Source organism: Nelumbo lutea, chromosome 1 (genome assembly GCF_056320005.1).
Source record: "Nelumbo lutea isolate HS-2025 chromosome 1, American lotus-T2T, whole genome shotgun sequence".
Taxonomy (NCBI): domain Eukaryota; kingdom Viridiplantae; phylum Streptophyta; class Magnoliopsida; order Proteales; family Nelumbonaceae; genus Nelumbo; species Nelumbo lutea.
The window spans coordinates 125,396,527-125,411,461 of record NC_142684.1 but is presented as its reverse complement, the minus strand read 5'-3'; the positions used below and the strand labels follow the sequence as shown (position 1 = coordinate 125,411,461).

At 36.6% G+C, this 14,935-nt stretch overlaps 1 protein-coding gene across 2 annotated transcripts in view; it reads right to left on the bottom strand.

Annotated features, from left to right (window-relative positions):
* Nucleotides 1-14,935, bottom strand: part of LOC148877365 (casein kinase II subunit alpha-like) — a 34,658-nt gene that overhangs the window by 13,413 nt on the left and 6,310 nt on the right. For both annotated transcript variants that reach the window (XM_088985692.1, XM_088985697.1), the window contains exons 3-4: nt 8,410-8,604; nt 5,172-5,329 (exon numbers count right to left, since the gene is read on the bottom strand). In XM_088985692.1, the coding sequence (XP_088841818.1) occupies nt 5,172-5,329; nt 8,410-8,604 (353 nt within the window). The remainder of the gene's footprint in view (nt 1-5,171; nt 5,330-8,409; nt 8,605-14,935) is intronic.

Genomic DNA, 14,935 nt, shown 5'->3' with positions numbered 1-14,935 from the left:
TATATATATATTACGGTTTCAAAATGTTTGCAAAAGGTTTTAATTCCCAGGATCCATGTGAGTAAAGAGTGCGACACTGTTCCTTGCAACCGAGAGAGAGGTCCTCTCTTGTCGGGCAGTGTTTGATCATTATGGGCTTAGAGGTTAAGTGTATGACCATTGAGGGTAATACCTGATGGGCTAATCTTGCATTTGCCCACAGTCCTTGGGTTTTTATAAGGTGGCTTGACCCAATGACCATTTAGTGTAAATGTTGGGCCCATTAAGAGCCCATGGTGATGGACTCAGGGGTTCACTGTCTCCTACAGTGAATTCGGCCAGGCCTTGTAACAGAGGCTGGGTTGAACCCATGTGGCTGATGTGTAGTTTGGAGGATATCCACACTACAAGGATATCCAACTGGGCAGCAGTTTGGAGGATAAGTGAGCACATGGACTTAATGGGCCTAAAGCCCAATTCGAACTGGCTTAATTAGATTAATTAAAGAGGGGTGGTTCTGGGATTTAGATCAACAGATAGGATAAATGATTGTCCCTATCCACTCAGAGAGTCCAGATCCAAATAAAGATTTGGATCAGGAAACTCCTAATTAGATTAGGAGGGCTGATCTTTATCTGTAGATAAGATAAGGGATTATCCTTATCTCTTAAAGAGAGTCTAGATCCAAATGCAAGATTTGGATTAGGAAACTCCTAATGGGATTAGGAGATGCTCTCTTTAAGGCTATAAATAGAGGAGCAGGGCGAACCTCCAAATCATCCTTCAGTTTGACTGATTCAAGAGAGAAGACAGCATATAGTTGGACTGACGCCATCTTCTATTCTTGCCTTCTCCTGCTATTGCCGCCATTACCAGTTCGATCTCCACCTGTAGGAGTGATCAAGAAGAGTTCTTGATATTATCTTTTGGGAGAAAAGATAATCAAAAGTCGTGCTCACCTACCCTCCATCGAGTTCTTGTTGAAGAATTCGGTTCTTGCTGAAGAACCATCCTGTTGATTCTGCTCCACCCTACGTTGTGTCTTCTTCAGTGGGAGCAGTCTTTGGCGTTTTCCTTGGGCGTGAACACCTTCGTTGGGAGTTACTGCTACTTCGTATCAGGTACATCCCTCTCCTACCTTTTGGTTTCAGATCTGATCTGGTTTAGGGTTCAAGATTGATCCTTGAAAATGCAGTTTTCTAAAACAGGGAATGTGATTCCCATATGGGAGAGAGAGATTTTTGAAATTTCGCCCTACCTACCTGTAGGGTTCGGCTATCCATATGATGGATCTCTCATCCCTTCAGAGCTACCCTATACTTCCAAATTCCAACAATCTGCACCCCGCCCCCCATTGGCATTCCATCAGATTTGAACTTTCATGAGACCATTTTGCCCTCTCCTTATTGCATCTCCAATCAAGTTTTGAACTTTTCCTATTTTTTTTTCTTTCATTTGTTTAAGAGAGAGGAAGAGTTAAAAATGGTAGAACATCTGCAATTGTTGGTTCTAACCAACAATAAAGGAGAGGGCAAAGTGGTCTCATAGAAGTTAAAAACTGACAAAATACTAACAGCAAGAAAAGATTGTTGAAATCTGAAAGTACAAGGTAGCTCTCTGTCACAAATGAAAGTTCGGGGACCTGAGTGTCACTATCCCAAAGTACAGGGTAGTTCTCTGCATTTACCCTATTCATAATTATCAGGGCATATGGTTGGGGTTGCAAGGAAGGTCTGTGGTTGCAACATCATATTAGAGAAGCTAGGTCTTTGGCAGCTTAAGTGAACATCTCATTCAGTTGGTTGGCAAAGATCAACAAACTCCTTCGCAGACAAAATCCCTATATTCGGGTTTGATAGAGCTGAAGCTTATTCAGAAGTCACCATCCTTTATTGGGTGAGGGAATTGTTGGCCTACTTCCAAGGTTTTCTATTTTCATTGCTTGGTTTGGCCCTGATGTCAGCTGGCATCTAACCAAGTTTCTAAGTATTGATACAGACCGATGCACCGAATAGATAGGCACTTTATATTTTTTTTCGATTTTTTTCAAACCTGTTCAGGGGTTGCGAAATTTTTATCCTTGCATCTAACCCTTGGTATGGCCTCTTCTATTATCTCTTTATTTCTTGTATTTTTCTGTAGTTTCTAATCTTTTTTTTATGTTTTGTTCGGTCCGATAAAATCTCTGCTAATGATCAAATATAGAAAGAATGAGTCTCTTTGGAGAAGAAAAGGACCATAGGGAACTAAAAGAGAAAACTGGCCTCAGGTAGGCATGCCTGAATATTGAAAACAAAATTAGTTGCATGCTAGTATGAGAAGAAAAAATAACAGAAAACAAAAAATAACATCAGAGTGATTGTGAGAGAGAAAGCATATGAATACCAACATTGGCAGTCCACTATTCCTACTTTGTTCAACAGATTCATCTCCTCATTTACAATGGAGGGTCCCTTTAAGACTGGGTCACAGGAGTGGATCTGGACTCAAATTCCATTCCCACTCCAGTTCAGTGGAATTGAAATCATACTCCACCAATGTCTCATTCATAATCCAATAAAGAAAATAGCATAAGTTCAACTATTATTACATTCATTTTTGTTTAATATAATGAATTATGAATAATGTAATATTAGAGATCTGCCCAAATCGTTTACATGCTTTTTGTAATTATAAATATTATCTAATATTATCTATTTTTATATAAAACCATTTTGTTTATGACATCATGAGTTGATCCATTTCACCCAAATAGTTGAACCATTGATATGCAATTCATTTGTTTCTTCTTAATATGATGAACAAGTAATATTAGCGACATGTCAATTTTTTTACATTTTTTGTAATTTTTATATTTTGTCTATTTTTATATAATCTTTACTTTATTAATGATTTCATGGGTTGATCAGTTTAAGCTGTACAATTGAACCATTGACCCACATCTTGATTGGTTCTTCTTAATATGATGATTTTAAAATATCAAAGGCATGCCCAAATTTTAAAAAAAAAGAAAAAAAAAGTATCACCCCAATCTAACCACCAAGCACAAAGTTATGCTCATAGAAGTTTTCCTGTATTTTTTTTTAATAAGTGAAGTTAGATTTTATTAATTCTGAAACTATAATCATTACAAGCATCCCTCAGAGAGGCATGAGATGCTACCTCTCTATAAACAAAACAGAAAAATTACAAGTGAGCCCAAAACAAAGATTGTCTATTCACCCCTTGCTTGGCTAGAGTATCAACTAGTCTGTTTGCCGATCTCCTCACCCATTGTATCCTCAAATTCATATTCTCGGTGATCCATAAAAACCCTTTTAATTCATCCCCGTAGCACCATATCACAGATTCCGGATCCTTCAACCAACCCACCACCAATCTAGAAGTTTTCCTGTAATTTGTAACTACACAACAGGTCAAAGAAGGTCAATGGCTCAACCACCAGTGCCAATGGGTCATTGACCAAATCAAGGATTTTCAAATAAAATGTAGGTTTTAGGTTAACTCAAACCAGAATCATGACTGGGATCTACACACATACAAAACTTTTACGATTTTTTTTTTGTTTTGTCTCAAACTAATCACAGTTCAAAACAAAAACAAGGCTACCATTTATAAGTGTAATAATACTTTATTTTATTTTTGGAAAAAAAATACAACCAAAATAAAAGAAGAAAATAATTCTAGTATTTTCTTGGCATGGCATTATAATAATGATAATTAGTGATGGAGTGTTGCTATCACTTTTTTTTTTATAAATGTAAGTGTTGCTATCACTTCAACAAATAAAAAAAAAAGAAGTAACATTTTATTTAATAAACCTTTCAAAGCCAATGATTTTTAAATTAAGTTAATTGATAGAATTTTATTGTAAAGAGCTTTTTTCATAAGTATTTTATTGTAAAGAGTTCTTGCATATAGGAAAATGTAAATTATTATTTATATTACAGTTCATATGCCATTTATATTAATAAGATGTAAATTATTATTACAATTGAGAGAGAGAGAGAGAGAGCAGACAAAAGATTGGTGTCAGTAGCTCATCTTACTTTACACATTGGACTTTAGAGGGTTGAAAATTAGAAGCATCAGTCTACACTTCATCAGAACGAGACATTCGAATAGTAAAAAATATAAAATTGTCAGCAGAAGTCATTTGATCAGAATAGATATTTGACTGGAATCAATCACTACATTTCAGGAGAAATATTATCATTTTAATTTTATAGAGGGATCAAAATAAATAAATAAATAAAAACAATTCATATTACATATTCCCAATCCCACACATATGGATTCGTTTTAGAGCCTAACCAGCAAGTAACGTATCTGTGAAAATGATTCACATTCCTTGAAATAATACAAGACAAAGGATAAGTGAACCAGAATTAGAGCTGTAAACAGGTCGGATATGGATCGAGTCCACCAAGATTTGAATCCGGGTACATGAATAATCAAATCTTACTGATGGGATTTTACTGGATTCAGATATTAATTATCATTAGTATACTAAACTGAAAATTACCAAAATATTATATTTTACAAATAAAATGAATTACATATTATATATTACCAATGAAATGAATTAATAATAACGTTCATGCACATGCCTTTGATGAAAATATAACATTTAAACCAACTTTATTAATAAACATATATTAATTTTATATAAACATGGATACGATCCAAATATAAATGGATTTTTTTTGTGAAATCCAAATCTGGTTTAATCAAATCAAATTTCAAATTCAGGGTCACATACTCAGGTACATTGACAGCCCTAATTATATTTTTTTTTATCATCGCCCTATTTAGAATATATCATGAGTGAAATTTACAATTGGTTAAGCATTGTAGGAAACTTGAGCATTTAGTCACTGAAGTTTGCTAAGCCCTGAACTTCAAAGTAATCAAAGGTGAACCTCCTAACCTATCATCCATTCACCCATATTATCGAGCACAATTTTATTTCCAGTACCCTTAATTGTTACAATCCAACAGAATCAGATGCATCTACAAGTCAAACAATAAAGTCCCATTATGCAAGATACAAACCTGAAATTCACAAGAAATAACTAATACAATTAAAATGTAATCAAATATATCGACAGTTGTGCCAAGAGAAAATTTAACCAGGAACATTGAATCCATAATTATGAAACTATGAAGCAAGATATAGAACGCCAACACACCTTGAAGCAACACGAACATTGTATTCTTTCCCTGGATGATAGAATTCTGCAAGCCCCCAATCTATAAGGCGGAGCTTACGCTGCTCATGATCAATCATGACATTGTGTGGCTTCACATCTCGGTGCATAATACCTTGTGAGTGGCAATACTCTAATGCCTATACATGAACAGCTAAAAAACTTAATATAAACTAAAAGAAGTATTCAGATCTATATTTTGATTGGTAATTGGCTAACTGCTCAGATCTGCATCTTAAGTTTGAAAACAAAGTATAGAAAAGAGGAAATTCAGTGCATATTTGCAACCATAGAGATGTTTAATACCATGATCCAAAAGTGAACAAGCTTAGCAATCAATAAATACTGCAAAGATCCAAAAGTGAACAAATGCACAAGAAAACAAATGTTGTATAAATGGGCAACCATATAGATTTGGGAGATCACCAGCAGTTAAGAGAGAAATATTTGATAGTTTTCCCTTGGGGTATTCATAGTCCAGTTCAGTGCGGTTTGGAGATCTCAGACCAAACCAGTAAAATACGATCTGAGATTTTCTCAGATCAAACCAAACTGCTTCATTACGGTTTGAGTCATTCTATTGGGCTTAACCCAATTAGAAAGCTCAAACAACATATATGCCTGTATAAATAACAAATATAGTCTTTTAGTCACCATAAAATCATTTAGTCATTGTAACTCGTATGCTATGTAAGCATCAAATTTGGTTACAATGATATATTTTTAAGACCCTAAGGTCAATTGCATTAATCATCACATATAGTTTTGAGAGTTTATTTTATTATATATTATATATCATATTATATATGTATTTCAGTTTACGGTTTATGGTTTAGTTTGGTTTCTGAAATTCAGGAAAAGGAACTGACACCGTAAACTGAAATTTTAAAGAATCCCAAACCAAACCAAACAATTTTTTTTAACAAAAACAAACAGTTTTATGTCCAGACCAAATGGTTTGGTTTGGTTCAGTTTGGTGATCTGGACTGTATAATGAACACCCATAATTTCCCTAGTACTTTGCTTTCTTTATTGATGCCTTAGTGGAGAGGATGCTAGTGGTTAGATATAATAAGCAATAATGCGAACAAGTTGCACCTCAAAACCAAGAGGAGACAATAATTTTATTTCAAGGACAACCATCATCATGTAAGCCATATCCCAACGGGACCAGCTACATGAATCCTGTTTTAAGGACAACCGTGGCAGCATAATAATAGAAGAAACATAGAGCATCTAAATAGTTAAGAAGACAGCAAACTCCAAAAATACGTCTATGTGATAATACCATGTGGGCATCCATGTGAAACAAAGAGGTCAAAACAAATAATGTATGTTTTTTATTTCATGTTAGATGTGTTTTCCCGAAAAGTAGATGAAATTGTGTTAAAAGAGGGAGAACTTCCCTCAAAGCAAAAGATAATTACAAATTGTATACACCTGTATGGGTTGTATAGAGCCATACAAAAAAGTAATATACTACAAAATTATTATCCCACAAAATGTTATGCCAATAATTATAGCCTCGGGGAAGATTTCTTCTGAGTTTTCGGTGTATGCTTTTTAAAGACGTAAATCCTCATCGAATACTCCAATCATTATGGTGTAACCCTTCACCTAATTTTCAAAAGCTTAAGCTTTATTCTAGTGGAAATCTTCTTTATAATTCTAGGCCCCTAGAGACTAGTGGTTCTTCCTCAATTGTATGGCAGAACCTTACGAGTCTTCAGCAAAGCAATCAGCTGTGTTTGCTCTCCTTTTTATAATTAGTAAAAATGTATTAAAAAGGAAAAGAAGGATAAGATACAATCTAGGTGATAAGATATCACCGTGATAGAAAACCAATCAACACTGAACTCCCTACAACCATCTAGACACTATTAAGTTTTCTATAAAGATTTGTACTGCTATTTTTAAAAAATTCAACATCATTCTACATCTCATTTACAGGTTCTTCTATACTTAAAGATGTATTTCAGTCATCTTTTTCTTGTGGTTAAAGAAAAAAGTAGTGAAGTAATTTTGATAGACCATTTTTAATAGAAGACATAATCTTAGACAAGGCGGAAACAAAGAATAAGACTAATGCTACACAATACTTGCAAAAAGAAAGATAAATGAAGATGTAAAGTTCTAATGCCAGATGAAATTTGTACCAATCAAAAAATGTCAGACGAAACTTTCTAGTTTGCCTGAAAATAATAAAAAACCATTTAGTTTTTACCCATTTAACTTTATATCTATTTATACTTAATTTTGCTTGTAAAAAAACAAGTAAACTTGGATATATTTGCATCCTTTATTAAATAGGAAATGTTCCAATTGACCTCCTGCCCTTACTCCACATAGTAACCTTAAATACTACAAAGTAGGGTGTAGCGATAACAGATTGAATTAGGTGCAAAATGGGTTTAATCTGACCCAAACCTCATTGATCCTATCCTTGACCCTGGCACTGGGACATCACAGGGAAAAAGGACAAGCGCACCAGCCAAGCAAGAGGCCCTATACCATGCTCCCCAGAAGCAGTTAGGGTTTCAACCATCTTAGATGCTCAATTGACTATAACATGGGTGAAAACCACAGACTCCAGAAACATCCTTGCTCGATCCACTTTACTTTTCAATGACTACATAAAAGGGGGAGCTCTCCCACTTGGTTCGCCCTATCAATGTTGGTGGAACTATAATCCAAGTCAAGCATTTTAGCTTCATCAAGGCTCTAGAATGATGGAATGGCCTTGCCATTAAACACGGATTGGCATTACTGTCATTTTAGGGGTCGAATAGGTTGCACAAAGAACCTATAGAACGTCCCTATTGAAAACCTTACTCTGATAAAGGATCAAGAACCAAACGTGAACCACACCCTCAATTTTTGTTTATTATGTAATTGAATCAATTATTAAGAAAGAAAAATGGCCCAGTACATTGAAAACTAGATCTTACTAAATTTTCACTGAACCCAATGAGCAGAACCAAACATACTTCATCCTGAAACTTGAAAGTGTTTTCAGCCATGAGGATTACTAATTTGTGAAAATGACAATTCAACAAGGTAATCAAACATTAGATCTAGATGGGTAAGATTCATCAAATGGCAAAGTTCTGCAATGGGAACAATGCAACTGATATACTATATATAGCATGAACATATGGGGTTTATGTTCATTATTGATTCTTCCCTAAAATGAAATAAATAAGGACCATAATTAGCTTACCTTCAGCAATTCATGGATGTAATATCGAATATCATAGTCTGATAATGTTGGATAAAGCACTTTAAAATCAGTATTATTCACATATTCAAATATAAGGCTGGGTGTCTTTGATTGTTGGTCTCTGACGATATCCAACAATTTAATAATATTTGGACCACCGCAAAGGTTCTGCAGTACCTTTATTTCCCTCCTAATCTGCATAAACACATAAAAATTATAATAAACCTTTGCGATCATGAATTAAGACCAGTTTAGTGTAGTATAAAACAAAAATAAGACAAGGGACCTGCAAATATAGTAATTATGTAATATATGTCATCAAAAGCAGAAGTGCATAAGCCAAAGGCTAAAACAGTAAATTTTCATAAACCCCAAAGAATTGGCAATATATATATATATATATATATATATATAAAAGGAACAAAAGATAAAGCAGCTACTAAATTAAGAACCATTAGAAAATGAAATTCTGAGAACATATTACAGTCCCTCTTTTCAACAACACAATGAAAGTTCACAATTCAATGGGGAAAGAAAAAATCAATTATGTCATAATTGTCTGACCTTCACAAGAAATTCAATAGCCTCCTTCCTAGTTATCTGACAAAACACACATGCAACATCTTTTTTTCATTGAATATGTCAATAATACCCTTAAGAAAATGTGATTCATACCCAATTCATTGCCCTTTTTCTTGTGAGATTTTTGGTAGCATTTCATAATGCTATTTGGACGGCAACAGGTTATTCCTGGTTCTTCTCAGTCTCATATTAGCACAAGGCCTTCTAGGGGTCTCAGGAAGAGAGGTAGTCTTGTGGAACCACATACTTTCCCAGTTTGCTTATATATTTAGAGCAGGTATTACAAAAGATAGTTTGACCAAAAAAGGAGTCTGGTTACAAGGCTACCAAGTTCAACCATCTTTTTTACCAACTTGACAGAACTATTTGTGATCCCTTGAGGATTGAACGGTCGTATGTGTGGCATATTGCATCATCCATTGTTCTTTTTGTTTAATCTGCCCCTTCCTTTTTTATAGTTATCTTGATACAATAATGATTACCAAGAAAAAAAAACATTGAGACTAGAAAGATGAGTGGAAGCACAAGTGTCAGCTATCCATAATGAAGAAAGTTGACAGTATAAAATTCTAGAGAGAGCACAATAACATGGACTATATATATATATAAATATAAAAGCCTGTGTGTTAATAAAAAAATAGGGACACCCAATATGACGCACTCACTACCCCTCTAGCCATATAATCTGCCAAAGAATAAGCTGACCATGAGATCAATCTGAACAGATATTCACTCTAGATGGCCGACATTCTAACCTCTAAGTGGCAAAGCGGGCATGGCCTAGGTGTTTGCTGAGCATCTGACCAATAGTGATATGCAAGTTACCCTTGACATCCACTCCATTACAAGATTCAGAACCCAGTGAAAGCATCAGCCTAAGGCCCTGCAGTAAAGACAAAGATCTTCATTGACCATATGTCCCTGATCCAGCTGGTTCTGAATAATCAACAATAGTATCTTCCCTGAAGCCTCTGAATGCCCCTCCAGTGTCTGATGGACAAAGGTCAAACAGCTATCCAAGTTAAGCTTGAAATTTGCTTGAATTGGGAGGGTTCTATCCAATTTTAAAGAATGGCATAAAGTGTCTCAACCAAAGTTCAAAAATTTTTTTTTTTGATAAATGATTGAAATTTCATTCATGATATTCAGAATGATATTACAATACAGCCTGCCCAAAGAAGAGGCACAAGCTGGTACCTCTCCACAACAGCAACAACGTACTACCTCAGACTAGTAAAAGAATGTTTCCAGAGCTGCCCAGAATAAATGTTCCCTTGATACCCCTTGTTTAGCTAACCCATCCGCTATGTTATTAGCTGTTCTACCCACCCACTGATAATTAACAGTCATGTTCCTTGAAAACCAATTAGCTTTCCTCATAATATCCCTGTAGCACAAAATCACTGAAGCTGGATTTTTTAACCAACCCACAACGACTTTGGAGTCTCCTTCAATAAGCAAATTCTGAACTCCTAACTGGTTTGCAATCTGAATACCTTGCACTGCCGCTAGAAGCTCAGCTCTAATAGAGTCTCCTATACCAACGGAACCTGAGAATAAAGCTAATATATTACTATCTTTATCTCTCAGCACCCCACCTATCCCTGATGGACCCGGATTTCCTTGGCTGCTACCATCAAAATTCAGCTTTGTCCAGTCTTCTGAAGGAGGCACCCACACAGCTGGTACCCTGTTCTTCCTGTTACTGCTACTAGCAACAGCAATCCAGTTCCTCCACATGTCATCAAAGGAATATATTTTAAAGGAGTCTAATGATCTCAGCCAATAGATTGCATTGGTCAAAATGCAATCCTTTACATTCTGAATATTTCTCTCCTCTTGGAAGATCCACACATTTCTTTCTTCCCAAATTGTCCACAAAGCAGCAGCTCTAATGCACCTCCACATTGTTTTACCAATTTTTGTGGGCCACACAAATAAGGAAGGGTCAAAGATCTGATATATGGCTGTGGTCAAATTCCATCTGCAACCAAACAAAGCAAAGATCCAACCCCAAATAGCAACAGAAAAAGAACAGGTTAAAAGTAAGTGAGAGAAATCCTCACCATTAGCCCTGCAAAGTACACACCAATTAGGAGACAAACACATAGAAGGCCTTCTCTTCTGCAATAAGTCTAAAGTGTTGATTTTCCTATAAAACACCTCCCAACAGAAAATAATAATTTTAGGAGGTACAGGTTTAGACCAAATCTCCTTAGCTGGGAAACCCACTTGTCCCGAGGGATAGCAAAGGGACTTAAAGAAGAAAGCACACGTGAAGTAAGCCTTTTGGGTTACGAGACCAAAGTCTCACATCAGATCTTAAAGGGTCCAGAAAAACACTTTCAAGTAGTGACAAAAGGTCTGAGACACAGGAGAGTTCATGATCCCTCAAGCCCCTACGAAACCCAAAGTCCCAATTCAGAGAAGATGGAGAAGCGGATGTTGGAAGAAAGTGTGAGATTGTTTTACCCTTGTAGAAAGAAATGGAATAGAGAGAAGGAAAACTGTCCTTAAGGGCAGAATTGCCCACCCAGATGTTTTCCTAGAACAAAACAGAAGTACCAGAATTGACATCATACCTGATACAGTTGAGGAAAAAAGGAAGAATACTCTGAATTGCTTTCCAAGGAGTTGCCAAAGTGGCTCGACGCGATACACCAGCATCCCATCCATTTCCCGAACTAGGGCTGTTCATAACGAAGTTCAAACCAACCAAACCGACCCAACCTGAGTCAGCCAGTTTTTCTTCACCTCCGGTCGGTTTTCGATTGCAAAGATAGCTAAACCGACGGTTCAGTTCAGTTCCGGTTTTCATGTGTGAAAATCGAAATCGAAACCGAAACCGAACTGAACCGAATTATATAACTACTTATTAGTTATTACTTAACTAGGTTGTCTCTATCCTAGTTACAAACTAACTTAGTTTCTAGTCTTCTCTTTAGGATTGCCATTAATGGCAAGCATTGCAAGGCAAGGAATCCCTAGTCCTACTTCCTAGCCTTCTTGCATTTTTTGGAAAGGTTTAAAGAAAAGATTCCTACTCTCTAAGGTCCTTTACACCCAATAGGAAATGACAAATATAGGTGTCCTTTTCTTCTTAGATTAGAAGTTTTCTTCCAATTTTTGGCTTTTTTCTTGGTAACTTGGTCTGCCCTCAACTCAAGCATTCTCAATCTCTCATTCTCTCAACTTCAACATCACTCGAATCTCAACTTGGCTCTCCCATCTTCTCATTCTCTCAACTCAAGCTCAAGTCTCAACTCTCAACTTCTCAAGACTCAAGCAACAAGCATCACATTCAATCATTCAAGACTCAAGACTCAAGCAACTAGCAATCAGCATAAACCCCGACCCCAAATCTCCCTTTCAGCAATATTGAGTACTGGTTTTTTTGTTTGTTTAGAGAGATGTTGAGTACTAGTTCAGCAATCAGCGACTAGGAAGGAACCAGCTACAAACCGACTCGAACTGACCAGGTCAGTTTTGCTTAGTATAGGATCAGTTTCGGTTTCACCTTTAGGGAACCAAGCTAGGTCGGGTCGGTTGAAAAAACGCCAGTAAACCAACCCAACCCGACCTGTGAACAGCCCTATCCCGAACTACCATGTATACTATCTATCACCTCATGCCAAAATCTCTCCTATTCTAAGGGCCATCTCCACAACCCGACCTGTGAACAGCCCTTCCCAGGAGTGCTTTATTCTTCAAAACTAAGTTCCCCAGTCCCAACCCACCTTCCTCTTTCCTCTTACGCACTATTCCCCAATTTATTAAGTGATCCTTTTTTCCTCCCCTAGATCCCAAAGAAAATTTCTAATTAATTTCTCTAATTTCCTGGCCTCCCTAACAGGAATCCTAAACACAAAGAAGTAGTAAATCGACAGATTTGCTAAGGAAGCTCTCAGTAAAGTAACTCTACCCTGTAAAGAAATATAATTCCTTTTCCACGAGGCTAACCTTTTCTCAAACTTTTCTAGAACCGGGGCCCAAAAGGTGCTCTCCTTAGGGTTGGCTCCTAGAGGAATTTCAGGCATATCATATTAGTGGCCTATCAATACACAAAATGCACCATCTCTAAAAAGGTTTTGAAATAAGCATGGGGTTCTAACTTCAAAGTACCAATACACCCCTTCCGTTGTATCAGGGTGTATTGATTACTTTGAACATTGGTTTCAACTAGTGTTTTCAACCCGCTGTTGACCCAGCCAGTTGAACCGTTCAAACCATCACCCAACCATGATTCCAAGTCTAGTTCTAGTAAAACCCAGAATTTTGTCAAAAAACCATTGACCAGGTCAAACCATCTGACCCGGCTGGTTGGATCGATGACCCGTTCAACCCGGTGACCAGGTTGCACACTAAACATGTATACAAACTTTCGGAGGCCATAACTTTGTACTCCGATGTCCAATTGGGGTGATCTTTATGAGATCTATGCATCCCAAGGCATCTAGGTGCCTTTCCCCGCTATTTTCACGAGGAAAAATTTTTGCCTCAAATCATTATTTTCAATATTTTGTACAAATAAAAAATTAAAGATATAAATTAAATATAAAATAATGCATATATTACATGTAGATTATAATTATACTTTTTTGAGAAAAGGTAAAGTGTACATTATTTATTGATAAAATATGTGTTTATACATACATATCCTTAAATATATAAAATGTTGACAATGGCACAATCTGACCTGTTCGACCCAATTGTCGAACCAATGAACCGTGACCCGAAGGCAAAACAGTTTGGCCCCTGGGCCAGTTTTTAAAACATAGGTTTCAACACTTAAGAAACAAACTTGCAAGTGATGAATACACAAGGGTGTCTCCCCACTAGCAATTACACAAAGAACAAACAAGATAAAACCCAATTTTGCATTAGTGTTGGAGCTTTTTTTATCAGCAAAAATGAGAATTTTATTCAATTAAGACTTTGAAGAGAATCAATACAGAGTTATAGTAGAAAGAACGCAGACATTTCAACAGAAAAATTTACAATAAAGCCCAAAAAAGTTGTGTTTCCTATGAACTCCCTGTTTAGCTAGAGAATCGACCATTCCATTTGCAGTTCTCCTAACCCATGTAAATGAGGCACTAAGTTCCCTTGTTATGGTGACTATCTCCCTTAACTAATGCTTGTAGTACCAAGGAACATTACTGCTTGAATTGGTCCAAGATATCACTGCTTTTGAGTCCCCTTCTATCTCCAAGTTCTTAAAATAGGCTTGCTTGGCAATCTTTAGCCCTTGAAGTAGAGATAACAGTTACAGCTTTTAAAGAGTCACCTTCCCCTAAAGGTCCCGAGTACATAGCCAACACTTTGTTTGAGGAGTCTCTGACCACACCACCAATGCATGCAATACTCGGATTTCCTATAGAGGTCCCATTAAAGTTCAGCTTTAACTTATTGGGGCCTAGCGGCTTCCACTCTATCACTTTTCTTTCCTTCATCTCTGCAGTGTGCGCCACTTCATTCCACACTCTTACAATATCTGTAATTGAGATATTTTGGAAGAGCTAGTGTGATTTTACCCAATGTGCAACTCTTATCTTTATGGCCAACACAATAGCCTTTTTTGGCCTATGCTTTTCATTGAATATTCTTGCATTCCTTTCCTCCCATATTGTCTAACTGCCCTTGCTGATTTCCACATCACCCTCCCTCTTTTTGTTGGCCACCTTAGAAAGTTTGGATCAAAGAGGCTTATTACATCCTAGGGAGCATTCCACTTGCAACCAAAGAGAGAGCAAAGAGATTCCCATACAAACAATACAAAAGAGCAATGGATCAATAAATGAGGTAGGGATTCACCATCTGCAAAGCAAAGAGAGCACATATGAAGGGAGAGGCATTTATTTGGCCTCCTTTTTTGAAGCATGCCGCAAGTATTTACCTTCCCTAGAAACGCCTCCCCATAGAGCTTGAATTTTTGGTGGAATGG